Source organism: Tursiops truncatus, chromosome 20 (genome assembly GCF_011762595.2).
Source record: "Tursiops truncatus isolate mTurTru1 chromosome 20, mTurTru1.mat.Y, whole genome shotgun sequence".
Classification (NCBI taxonomy): Eukaryota; Metazoa; Chordata; class Mammalia; order Artiodactyla; family Delphinidae; genus Tursiops; species Tursiops truncatus.
Genome location: NC_047053.1, coordinates 32,540,374 through 32,553,543, shown reverse-complemented (window position 1 = coordinate 32,553,543; position 13,170 = coordinate 32,540,374). Strand labels below are relative to the sequence as shown.

At 48.6% G+C, this 13,170-nt stretch overlaps 1 protein-coding gene and 1 non-coding gene across 11 annotated transcripts in view; one reads left to right on the top strand and one right to left on the bottom strand.

Moving 5' to 3' along the window:
* HNF1B (HNF1 homeobox B) overlaps positions 1–13,170 on the top strand; it is a 92,233-nt gene that overhangs the window by 43,542 nt on the left and 35,521 nt on the right. For 6 of the 10 annotated variants that reach the window (XM_073797403.1, XM_019945342.3, XM_019945340.3 and 3 more), the window contains one exon: positions 7,984–8,949. The exons of the other annotated variants lie outside the window; for them this stretch is intronic. In XM_073797403.1, the coding sequence (XP_073653504.1) occupies positions 7,984–8,096 (113 nt within the window). In that variant the 3' untranslated portion in view covers positions 8,097–8,949. Of the gene's footprint in view, positions 1–7,983; positions 8,950–13,170 lie in introns of those variants that run through there. 10 annotated transcript variants of the gene reach the window in all.
* Positions 3,667–3,798, bottom strand: LOC117309840 (small nucleolar RNA SNORA72). Its single transcript, XR_004524130.1, has one exon. It is a non-coding gene; the product is annotated as a small nucleolar RNA SNORA72 (small nucleolar RNA).

Sequence of the window (13,170 nt, the reverse complement as noted above, 5' to 3'; positions counted from 1 at the left end):
TGTCAGATGCTCTCGGCAGGGTTTGGTGCTGTTGACGGTCTTTTTTTCCCTCAAATCCCACCTCATCCAGCGCCGTGTGTTTCTGAGCAAGTTCTTTCACGGGCTCAGCCTTCTCTGTTCTTCCTCTGCCCCCATCTCCTCCTGGTCCGCCAGCGTCAGACAGGTGGGTTCAGTTCCTGGCTTTGCCACTTCCTTGGTGACCTTGACCTCGGTGAGCCTTCACTTTCTTCATCTCTAAAACAAGTCATAACATCTGCTTGTTCTGAGGATTTGAAGATGTCATGTAGATTAAGCGCCTGGCACATCTTGGATGCTGAATACAACGTAGGCATCCAGGCTCTGGAATTGGGGGTGTTGGGGAGGGAGAGGTGTGTGGGACCTGCTTTGCTACCCTTCTCTCACCCATTGGAAGATGAAAGGACAGCCCCCATCACCCTGCCCTTCGACTCCCATGTGATTTCCCACTCTTTGTAGCGAGCAGGGAAAACATTTATCTGTGCTCACAAATCTCAGTCAGGGGGGCAGCCAGGCGCAGCAGCCCTGCTTGGGAATACCTTCCCCTTTGAAAGGTTTATCAATCCATCTGCCGCTTGGTCAGCCCTAGATGGGGCTGTGATTAATGATTCCTGTCTTTCCCAAGTTGACTTTGATGCTTGCTTGTTGAAACAAGTCCTCTGAATTCAGGAAATGGTCTCTTAATCAAAATGCTTCGAGATGCTCTCTGAGACTCTGCACCGGCCCCCAGCCGGCTTCTCCCCTCCACCGGACAGAGTGGCCAGCCGACCTTGAAGCCGCCTGGACGGCCCTCTAGAACTACTGTGAAGTTGTTTCCGAGTCCCTGGACATTTCAGGAGTCTATGATGGACTCACTTCTAGGATGATGATAACATTTAGTAAGGATAAAACTTCATATAGCACTTTATAGTTTACAATGATACTTCTCATGAATATTATCTCACCATTTTCTTTTTTACCAAAACCTCCTAAGAAGTACAAAGAAATGAACTGAGGCTCAGAGATGCAGGGTCACCTGCCCAAAGTCACACAGATGATATTCGGGAGCCAAACTTCCGGACTTTGGTCTTTGATTCTAAATCCTGGACTCTTTCCACTTAAATAATACTTGTCTTCCAATACCCATCTTTAAAACACCCATGGTGATCGCTGCTCTTGTGGTCTTTACCGGTCAGGAACATGAGTAAAAATTAAGCCCACATACTGTATTCCAGTCAGGAAACTTTCTTCCTGCAAACTACAGGAGAAGAGGAAATAGGAAAGACAGAATGAAGTAAAAAGAGGGTAAAGATGCTGTCTCCTGGCAGCAGAAGGAACCCAAGGTGAAGAAAAGTTGTACAAACTCTGTTCCAAAGGCAAAGGGTCAGAAGTGAGTTCTGGAAGAGAATTGGTGGCATTCTGCTTTTTTGTTGTTTTAAAGTAGTATTTTCCAAAAAGAGTTTCAAGGCTATTGCTAGGAATCAGGGGCCCATGGCATGAGGAGAAGATTCCATGGTCAAATTTGTTGGGGAAACAGCTGGGCTAAACAGAAATCCCACAGGGCAGGGCATCTCAGAATCTTTCCTGTGCTGATGTGGGCAGTGAATAGAGACCCATCCTGGGCAATGCTGCTTTAGAGACATCGTAGAATGCTAGGAAAAGCCAACAGGCCTGAGCCAATCCCAGCTCCTTCACCCCTGCTACACGACCTTGGGCAGTTAATTCATGGCTGTGAGACGAAGTTTCTTCATCTCTAAAGGGGAAAATCCCACCTCCCTCTTACAGAATATTCAAAGTGTCTGAAGACCATGCATAGTACAGAGTCACGTGCTCGAAGTGATAGCTTCCTCCCTGTTCCTACCCCCTTTCTGTCTGTGATCCTTTAGGAGACACCTTCCATTAGCTCCTTCAATATTTAACTCACTGCTTGGTCTGCATGTGATCAAACAAGGTTCTGACAATAACATTTCTCAGGGTTAGAACCGTCTCTCAAGCGCATCCTGCCTCTTGGGCCCAGGCTCCAGATCCCTGCTTCCCATTCTCCTGCTGGCACCAGGATGCCCTCTCACCCATTTCCCAGGAGAAAAGCAAATAGTTCAGGGCCTCTCAAAGCACCCAAGCCCTTTGTGTGTAGCCAAATGCCTGGGCTTTAGTAGATGTTCAGTAAATATGAATGAATGAATGAATGAATTCAGATCTAGCATTTTTTGACTGCCTCCCGTTTGCCACACAGCACTCCAGATGCTTGTCCATCTTAATTTCCTGGCTAATCCTCCCACCCATCCTGCGAGGTAGAAATTTGTATGCCTGATTTATAGAGCAAAAACCTGAACTTCAAAGATGGGGAAGAATCTGCCCACACTCACATGATGGTAAATCTGGAGTTGGAGTTCCAGACTTTGGTTCTTCTCACTCCACATCCATTAAACAACACTCACCTTCTAAGATCCATTTTTCTAACATTTAATTTTTTTTTTTTTTTTTTTTTTGCCTGTGCCATGCCACACGGCATGCGGGGATCTTCCCCGACCAGGGATCGAACCCGTGCCCCCTGTGTTGGGAGCATGGGGTCTTAACCACTGGACTGCTAGGGAAGTCCTAAGATCCATTTTTAAAGTACTCATAGAAATGACCCAAGGTTATGCCAGTATAAGGCTAAAGCCAGCGTTTGACCTTGAAGCTGTCTGATCCCAGTGTTTTCCATTGTCAAGACAGACATGCCCCAGGGCCTCGCGGATCATGTTTCGGGAACCTCAGGCTGGAACTTTCTTGCTGGGAATCCTCCGTCCTTTCCAGAGCTTATGCCCCATCCCCCCCTTCTCAACCCTTGGGTGCTGGAGAGTTACCACCTAAGTGGGTCTCTTCCTGAGCCTCCTGCAAAACGACAGCCTGCCAGCCTGAAAACCAGACCACAGCCAGCACCAGCCTTGGCTAGAACGAGTGTGGGCGGGCTGTGAGCCCACTCCTACTTCCACAACTTCTCTACCCACCGCTCCACTTCCTAGTTTACGTAGAGAGAGGTCAGGAGAGGACCCCCGGAGCAGTCACCGTCAGGGGTGCTGACGAGAAGGAGGTGGGCAGCCTCATCGTCATAAATGCCCTGCAGCTGCCCCCCACCCTCCCAACCTTCCCCACTGGCAGTGTGGGCTGATGAAGAGCCGACGTGGGTGCGAGGCAGACCCGGGCTCAAGATTCTACCACTGTCTACCTGTGTGACCAAAGGGAAAAGTCTAGCGTCTCTGAACTTCAGTATCCTCACCTTTAATATGAAGATAACGATTCCTCCTTCATGGGATCATTGAAAGGACAAAACACAATAAAACTTGTAAAACACTCAGCTCAGCGCTTGGCTGGAAACACCCAGTCCGTGGCAGCTGGGTCAATCTTGGCTTTCCCTGATGGTAACCTTGAGTGTCTCTCGAGCTTAGGAAGGAGGATTTTAAATGGCAAAGGGCATTTATTTCTCCCTGGTGTCCCACTCAAGATAAAAGGCAGTAATCTTTCTTTTTTTTAAATTTTACAATTCATTTAATGGCAACGGGTAATCATCACATTAGCAATGGATATCTTCAAAAGTTATTACACTAGCTGTGCTACCATTTCTCAAGGTTGATCGGATACCTAGAGTCACAGACATTTCCCACATAAGATTCATCATATAAATCAGACTTGGTTTATCACCAGCATTTATAAAACCAGACCTAGGAAAAGAACTAGGTCTGGGGACACATGCATGGTCTTAATATAGCGAATGTTTAGCCTGCCCTGATTATTACAAAATCAGAACAGCGAGAATATTCGCAGAAAAGGCAGTAATCTTACGTAGTGGGTAAGAGCACAGAATTTTCTGTCCTGAGACCCTGGGCACGTCACTTAAAACCTCTGTACGCCTCAGTTCCCTCATCTACAAAACTGGAAGTATAATCTTTACTTGTAATTAATAGAGCTATAATTAATCTAACTTAATAATAATCTGTACTCACTGTCTCTACTTCCTCACCCCCAGGTCTCTTTTCTTTCTTTTCTTTTAACGGAGGTATAGTTGGCTTACAATATTCTATAAGTTTCAACATAGCGATTCACAATTTTTAAAGGTTATACTCCATTATAGTTATTATAAAATAATGGCTGTATTCCAATATCTGTGCTGTACAACAGATCCTTGTGGCTTATTTATTTTATTCATAGTAGTTTGTACTTCTTAATCTCCTTTCTTTTTCCACCCACCTTCCCTCTCCCCACTGGTAACCACTGATCTGTTCTCTATAATCTGTGAATCTGTTACTTTTTTTATTATATTCACTCATTTGTTGTATTTTTTAGATTCCACATATAAGTGATATCATACAGTATTTGTCTTTCGCTGTCTGACTTCTTTCACTAAGCATAATACCCTCCAAATCCATCCATGTTGCTGCAAATGGTGAAATTTCATTCTTTTTGATGGCTGAGGAGTACTCCATTGTATATATACCCCCCCGCATTGTATATATACCCCCCCGCATTGTATATATACCCCCCCCCACATTGTATATATACCCCCCCCCCCCCGCATTGTATATATACCTCTCTTGAGAACATTTCAGTCTGGCTTTTGTCCCCACGTTCCTGAAACCCCTCTTGGCCAGCTCACTGATACCTCCTTGTCACCAAATCCAGTGGTTATCTCTCAAGCTCTATCTCTGACACAGCCAATCACTCCCTCCTTTTTTCACTTGGATTTTAGGACATTACCCATTCCTGGTTCTCCTCCTATGACACTGGCCACTCCTCCTTTCCTTGGCTGGCAACTCGTCTTTGTGACATTTACTTGTCAAAGGGCACTGGGACTCATTCTTTGGCCTCTTCTCTTCCATGTTTGTCCCTGGGCAATCTCCAGTCCCAGGGCTTTGGATCAAGTGGACACAAAGATGGATCCTATCATTCTGTCTCCAGTACCGACCTCTCCCCTGAGGGTCCATTCACAAACCTGTTGCGTCTTTGGCACATACAGATGCATACCTAACATACCTGACAAGCCTCTCAAAGCGAACCTGCAGCTCTTCATTTTGTCCCAATTCCTCCTGACCCAAATTGCTTCCGCCTTGGGCTTCTCCATTTCCAAACATGATACCAGTTCTTCCGGTGAGATTCCTGAGGGTACCCTGGATCATTTCATACCCCGCATCCCACATCCAGTCCATCAATAAGTTCTGCTAGGGGGTCCTTCAAAATGCATCCTCAGTCGGACCGCTTCTCACCACCGCATCAGTCTTTCGCTCCTGCAGCGGCCCCTAACTTCCCACTTCCAGTCTTGCCCCACAGGGGTGGGTGTGCTTTGTTCACCACACAGCAGCCAGAGTGATCTCTGGAAAAGGGAAATCCATCATGTCGCTCCCCTGTCAAAATGCTCCACTAGCTTCCCGTTGCAACCAGACTGAAACAGGGACCTCCAAGGCCCTATGTGGTCAGACCACGGTCCTTTCTCCCTCTGTCACTCAGCCTCAGCTGAACCAGAGCTGAAGCAATCCCACCACAGGACTTCTGCTTCTGCGGTATCTTCTGCCTGGAATATTCTTTAATGCATATCTTCACCTGCGTTCATTTCATTCAGTTCAAACATCACCACCTCAAAGAGTGGGGGGATCACCTTCCGATCCCCCTCCCTAATTTATTGCCTCTTCCCTCCAGTCACTGAAACCTCTTACCATGCTTAATTTTCTAGAGTGTTCATCCCCTCCTAAACTTTTATGTTATGCGTTTTGTTTTACTCATTCATTGTTCAAAACCCTCACTAGAATGTAATCTCAGTGGGGATGGGGACAGGGTCTTGTTCACAACTGCACACACACCCAGTGCCTAAAAAAGGGCTAAGCATATGGAAGGACCTCCAAACCGTGTGAAATGAATGAATTACCTACCTCAGAGGCTTGACGTGAGCATTCAATGCCATGATGCGTGTCAAGCCCTTACTTAGCGGTGCAGCCCGGCACACAGTAGGACCTCAATAAATGTCAGCTCTTCCCCATTACGGATCAAATCTTCTTAGGGTGAGGACGTCCTTAACAATCCCCCAGCCCTACACCCTCCAGACAAGGGCTCTGTAGTCACTCAGAGGTCCTCGGGCAAGGCCCCCGCACCGCTGGGTGAGCCAGGCCTCCGTTCTGAGGGAGCACAGTGCACCCCTTATCAGATGTTTGTGTTTAGACTCTGAAGGGGGCAAATAACCCTAGTTCCTTTGACAACATTTAGGGCTCTGCCACCATTTTATTATGTGAGCAAACATTTGATAGCTGGGAAGCCCATCCCTAATGACAGGTCATAGAATCTTGCTGGCGTCTCCTTATCTGCTCTTGGTGTTTGCTCTTCTATTGAAACCTGCAAGGTCACAAGCCATTTTCTCTCTCCTCCACCTGAAATCTGAAAATTGGAAAAAGGCTGATAGCGGGGAGTAAAGAAACTCGAGAGTGGGGGTGGGTGGGGGAAGGAAGAGGAGGCAAAGGGTATCAGAGGACCCTGACCAGGGCCTCAAGAATGAAGAAGGGCCAGTAAGCCGTCTCCTCCCATGGACGCACAGCTCAGTCCTGCTCCGAGGAGCTCTGGAGGGGGCACCCCGGGCAGCCCAGTGTTACCAAGGACAGTTACACCAAGCACCGTGCGGAGTACTGCACACAGAGCAGCCCCTCTGATCCCCCAACGGCCTTCATCTTATAGGTGGAGAAACCGAGGCTCAGAGAAAGGAGATTGACCAAGAAGAAAGCTAGTAGAAGGCTCCTAACCTCAGCGTAATAGAAAGAACGCGGGCTGGGAGGTCTCCCAGAACTGGTTTGAATCCCCACACTCTCCTAGGTCTGAAACCTTGGACAATCCACGGACTCTCTTTGACCTTGTTTTCCTCACCTGTAAAATGGACATAATGGCAGCCTCATACAAGGCTATGGCTGGGAGCACTGATTAATGAGATAACAGTGGGATAATGGGCCTTTAATAGTAGTGGGAGGTGTGCGTGTATGCGCACGGGCACGCACGCGCGTGTGTTGGGTGAGGTCTTGAGAAAATAAGCCACGAAGCCAAAGGGCAGAACCTTCCCCTGAGATGACAACAAAGGGGAAAGAGAAAGAGGAGACAGAGAGAGGAGAAAAGAGACTCCCTGGAAGGCAAGGGCGAGCAGTGGTGTTCCAAGACAGCTGAGATGAGCAAGGCCCAGGGCTCTGGGAGCAGAGGCTGCCTCGGATGGGGGTCTGGCTCCTCTCAAAGGCTCCTCCATGCTGGGTAGGTCTCCTGCCCCGACGCACCGGGAAGCCTGGCATCAGAGGCCTTCAGCCCTTAGATCCTGGTCCTCTGAGCTCTTGTCCTGACGGTAACAAATGTTGTAGAAAGCACTTTGCAATTCCCCATGCTTCTTCCCTGATGGATCGTTTGTGAGTACGTGGTGCTTTTCTCATGCACTTTATGGCCTCGTGGCTCAAAATATATCAGCAGCATCCGCCCAAGCTGGGAGCTGATTAGAAATGCAGGTTCTTAGGCCTACCCCAGGTCCACTGAATCAGAATCTATCAGTACATTTTAACAGGATCTCTGCCACTCACGGGTCCATTACAGTTTGGGAAGGGGTCTAGGGGAACCCCTGCTCTTAGAGGACTTAGGAAGAGATCCTTATTTCCGCCAGAAGCAAGAGCTCCCCATCCAGCTGCCATTGCCACCAAACTGAGCAGTTTATTTATAAACTCACAGGAAGAGGAGCCCAACTTCAGGATAAAGGTCGGCGAGTTATGACTATTTCAAGGTCGGCGGCAATTCACTTCTCTCTTCTGAAGTAGCCAGGGAAGCCGGCACCTAGGTCTTCCTAAAGGGAGCGTGTTTCAGGCTCAGCAGGCACGGGGTCCCCAGGCCTCCAGCCTCAGCTCTTTGCTGACTGAGTTGGGTCTCAGCTCCCCCAGAGAAGCCAGACTAATGGCCCAGGTCCCAGCAGATGTACACAGCTGAGCCGTCTCTCCTCTCTCTCTGCAGTGTCCTCTCCAAGCCTGGTGATGCCCACACATCACTTACTTTGTGCACAGCAACAAGGACCCTATTTTCCACACCATCACCCTCCAGGCAGCTGTCGCGGAAAAGCGCAGTGACCTGACAAGCAGCACCTGCGAGAGGTCCCTGCTCACCTGACGTCCTGCCAGCGCCTCGGACAATCCGCTCTGAGAGGCGTGGCCCGGAGCCCAGCTTCCCTTCTATGCAGTATTGTCACGATGCCTCTCCCAAGACGTCAAGCTCTCCCGTCCGGTCTGTCCTAAAGGCGGGAGATGAGAAACCGAGGAAGAGGAAGAGAGAAAGCCGGAGCGTCTACATTATGCTCCTTCATCGAACAAACTGATGTGAAAACTTGAATCTGTTACTGAAATGAGGCGAGGAGGACACGTGCTATTGAACTGAGCCAAACGCACTGTAAATATCAGCAGCTCCCTCCCCCGCCCCCCTCCCGGCTGATCTGGAAATTTCTTTTAAAGAAGTAAATTTGTCCAATGGGTGTAAACTATAAACTACTGTAATTAAGTGCAATTTCCCCTCTACTTCCTCTCCCCTCTGCCCTGTGTATAATACTAAAGTGTCTATCCGTTTCCTTCGTAAAGGTCAGAGTTGAATTTTCAAAGTGATTTGCCCCCTCTGTCTTCCCCCACGGAGAAGTATCTAAGGTGGAAGTGAAGCCCCTGCCCCCTTCCTCGGGCCCGGGCACACACAGGGACTGTGTATTTTGGACTGTCTGCTAGCTCACTCCAATCTCCTGATGTTAAGACACACCTCTGGATCCCTGGAAGGGCTGAGCATAGTGTCAGAGTAACGTCCTCGCTTCCGGTGGGGTTGGGGGATCAGCCAGTACCTCCCCAGGAAACCCCAAGACAGGGACACTGGCTGTTTGATAGCACAAGGAAAAGTTGCCCTTTCCGAAAACCTCCCATTAAAACAATTTATTTTGTCACTGCCCAGAGTCTCATATTTCTGTCTGTCTCTGACTCTTCCCCTGCCACGGTTCCTCCAAGAACCCCCGGCCTCTGGTCTCCTTGGAGTTTTCCACTTACTCCACCAGGCTCGCTGCTGCATGCCCCAGTGTCTTCAGGCCGGCTTTACCGCTAAGGTAAGAAAAGGCTGTAACCCCAGTCAGACTCTAATACCTTTGTCTTTCTGCAACTCACAGAAGTAGACATGGAGCCAACTCTTGGTGACTGTTGGTCACAGGAACAGAGAAAAAGTAGGAAAAGTGGAATCCCCGTGGGTAACATTTTCAACCTCCTTTTAAGCGTTAACTCCAGCTCTCTTCCCTTCCGTAGGGCTGTTAGTCAGGAGAATGGCTCTTCCTTCCCAGGCAGGAAGGCGAAAAGCCAAAAGAGGCCTGAACACTCTGCCAGCAGGGACTTTGCCACAGATGATCCAGTGTTGACTCCAGGAAGAAGGAGGCTGGACCTGTCGTCCTCTTTGCCGTCTCCTCTTACGTGCAGCGTAGACCTACCAGCATGTGGTTTCTGGCTTCTAGACAGAGCAGTTCCCAAGCTGGGTGTAAGCAAGGGCATCATGCCAACGAGGCCCCAAGCAACAGGTTTTTCAAAATCTCAGTGTAGTGGAAGACGTAATTCTTAGTGAGCCGGGCAAATGTACTGAGTGCCCGGGGCAGGGATGGGTAGGTTTGGAAACGCTGACCTCCTTTGGCTCCTGGCTCCCCCAGACAATGTAATTTGGGCTAAAGTGGTCAAGAGAAAATTCATGGTTGGGTTGAAAAGGACTGGGGCCAAGGCCGAGCACCATGTATCAAGAGAGGCCAAGATCGGCTGTCTCTGGTTGAGATGTCCTGTTGGTTGGCTCCTGTGAGTTCCAGGAAGAGGACGGGAATGTAGGTCTCGAGCTCAGGCCTCAACTGAAGCCCTGTGTTTGGACTCACGTTGTTTCTGGGACAGCCAGTATCTGCATTTGATAGATTTTAGGTCTTGTGTTATTGCCAAAACCCTGAGAATCCAGAAGGTCTTAACCATCCAAGAGGCCATCTGGGAGTTGGGGGGTGGGCAGGTAGGGGGAAATCTCTAGGGAGTCTTCTTTACCAAACCCTACGTGATCCAAGACTTGTAGAAGGTGACCCTGACAGCTGAGAACACCTCCCTTCTAAATCAAATCTCCCTTCCCACTGGCCCTAAGAGGGGCAAGGAGGCTCACTGTGTGTGCCTTCAGGTGGGCATTACCCACTCTGAAGCTTCATTTGCAACTAAAACCTCCCCAGACCTTCCTCCAGCATGTTATGGACCAACATTTCCGGGGTCTCTCTTTACACCCTGAGCCTAGGCTAACAGACAGATGGTTCTGTTTTTACCATGATCTGCCTCCGTCTTCTAGGGTGAGATCTGAGGAAGGCAGATTTCATTTTCACACCCGTGGATAAGAAATGAAATCGGTAATGAAAACCTGCCCTAAAATGGATTGACTTGTCCATGCCAAACAGTGGATCATCTCCCCGCAAAGGCAGAAATAACTGGAGTGTTAGCTACTGGATTCAGGTGGATAAGAACACAGTGTAGACAGCCAGGGAACTGAGCTTTTGGGTTGGGGGCAGGTCTTTTTTTTTTTTCTTTTGCGGTACGCGGGCCTCTCACTGTTGTGGCCTCTCCCGTTGCAGAGCACAGGCTCCGGACGCGCAGGCTCAGTGGCCATGGCTCACGGGCCCAGCCGCTCCGCGGTATGTGGGATCTTCCCGGACCGGAGCACGAACCCGTGTCCCCTGCATCGGCAGGCGGACTCTCAACCACTGCGCCACCAGGGAAGCCCCGGGGGGCAGGTCTTTGATATTCATTTTGGAGCCAGAATGCCTTGGTTAGAATCTCCAACTTCACCACTGAACCCCGTGCTCATTGTCTGCCTACATAACATTGGGTGATAGTAGCACCTACTGTACACAGTTGTTGAGTGATTGAGTTCATATATGTTAAACGCTTAGACGTGGGCCTGGTACGTTGTGAGAGCGTGTGTGTTAGCATCCTCTCATCCCAGAGTGCCTCCTCATGCAGTCTTCTGGACTTGGTTGATCTTTCCAGACACCCTCATCACCAGTGTGACGCTTGGTAAAGAAAACTGCCAATCGCTGGTGAAATGATTTTGCTCATGTCTATGGTATATGACCAATCAAGCAGTGAACCGAGGATGAGTCAGGGAGGAGAGATCTGAGGAGAACGGAAAGGCTTGACTGGGGAGTCTGTGTCCTTAGGGAAAGAAGAAGGTAAAATGTGGTGATGGGGCTTCCCTGGTGGCGCAGTGGTTGAGAGTCCACCTGCCGATGCAGGGGACACGGGTTCGTGCCCGGGTCCGGGAGGATCCCACATGCCGCGGAGCGGCTGGGCCCATGAGCCATGGCCGCTGAGCCTGCGTGTCCGGAGCCTGTGCTCCGCAACGGGAGAGGCCACAACAGTGAGAGGCCCGCGTACCGCAAAAAAAAAAAAAAAAATGTGGTGATGAGTGGGAGGACCACAGAGAGCCAGGTGGCTGGGACTAAAGGTGGCTTCATGTCCCTAAAGGTTGGGGAGGGGGCGGTCATGGAGGAGGAATACAGAGAGCAAGGAAGGGGGTGGGTCAGGAAGAGGCAGGAGTGAACTTCTTCCCAAGCACAATCAGAGCTGATGCGTCCCCTTTGAATGAGGAAGTAATTCAAATAAATGCCATTGAAATCTGTTCTGGAAAATAAGCAATTGCCAGTAATGGACCACATAGTGGCATATAACAAATCCATGTTTTTGAATACTTTAAACACATCCCAGTTGTATCAAACAGACTGAATATTCACGAGAAGTTGCAATCAGCTAAACCAAATGCCTATAAAGCCCCTCCCTGTCTCCCTCCCTCCCTTTCTTTCCCTGTCTCTGTCTCTCTTTCGTACAGAGGTCATTCCAGCTGGGCAAATACTAGATTGTCAGCCAAGATTTATAACATGACAGTATTTTATAAATGAATCTTTGGGGCATGCAGGGCTTCTCACACACCTGGATGACCATTTTTTTCCTGGTGTATATAAAATGGTATCTGCATGTATATAGAGGAAATACTTTCTAAGGAAGAATGAGCAGAACAAACATGAGGGGAGACAACATCAAAAGCAGGAATCCTCAGAGCAGGTTTCATGCAGTCTGCATATGTATAAATATGTTTATTCCAACAGATCACCCGAAATTTCTTCTCCATTTCCACACATTTAATTTTCTCAATAGATACACACTGTTATAGTCCCCAAAGGCAGGTTTCCTTCCTGTGGCCAATTGTCCAGACATCCTTAGTAAACCAATTATATTAAATGATTCCCAATTAATTATGAAAGAGATAAAAAGATAAAGCTAGTATTTTTTTTTTTTTTGGCTTCGCTGCACGGCATGCAAGATCTTAATTCCCTGACCAGGGATTGAACCCGTGCCCCCTGCAGTGGAAGCGTGGAGTCTTAACGACTGGACTGCCAGGGAAGTCCAAAGCTAGTTTTCAAAAGACAAAAAAAAAAAAAAAAAAAACGCACTCTAAGGAAAGCATGCCTGATTTCCTGAGCCAAAAGGCCTTAGCCTTCTGTATATCCCTTTGCTTTTGGAAATATCATCTAGTCCAAAATAACATTTCCCATTTATTTATTCAAGAAATACTGACACCTACTGTGTGCCAGGCACCATGGTTCTAGACACTGAAGATACATCAGTGAATCAAATAGACAAAAATCCTTGCCCTCGTGAGCTTTACATTCTGGTTAAGGAGATGGGTAGTAAATGTGTGAGTGTGTGTATGTGCGTGTCAGATGATTTTTTTAAATCTATGAAAAATTCGGCAGGGAGGCTCGAGTAGCTATAGAGCTGAGTGAGCGGGAGTGTGGGAGTCAGGGTGTGAGCAGAGTGCAGGGAGGTGATGACAGATGACAAGGACCTTGTCACCATTGTAAGGACTGCTATAAGCTACTGGAAGGACTTTTATTCTGAGGGAGCTAGAGGCCATCAGAAAGTTGTGAGCAGAGCAGGGGCAAGATCTGGCTTACGCTTTAACAGAATCCCTCTAACTGCTGAGTTGTAGGGAGGCGCCAAAAGTGACGGCAAAGAGACCATCAGGAAGCGATGCATCATCAGAGCCTGAGACCAGGGGGTGGGGGTGGAGGTGACGAGAGGCTGTCTGATCGTGGATGTGGTTTTAAAGGGAGAGGATTTG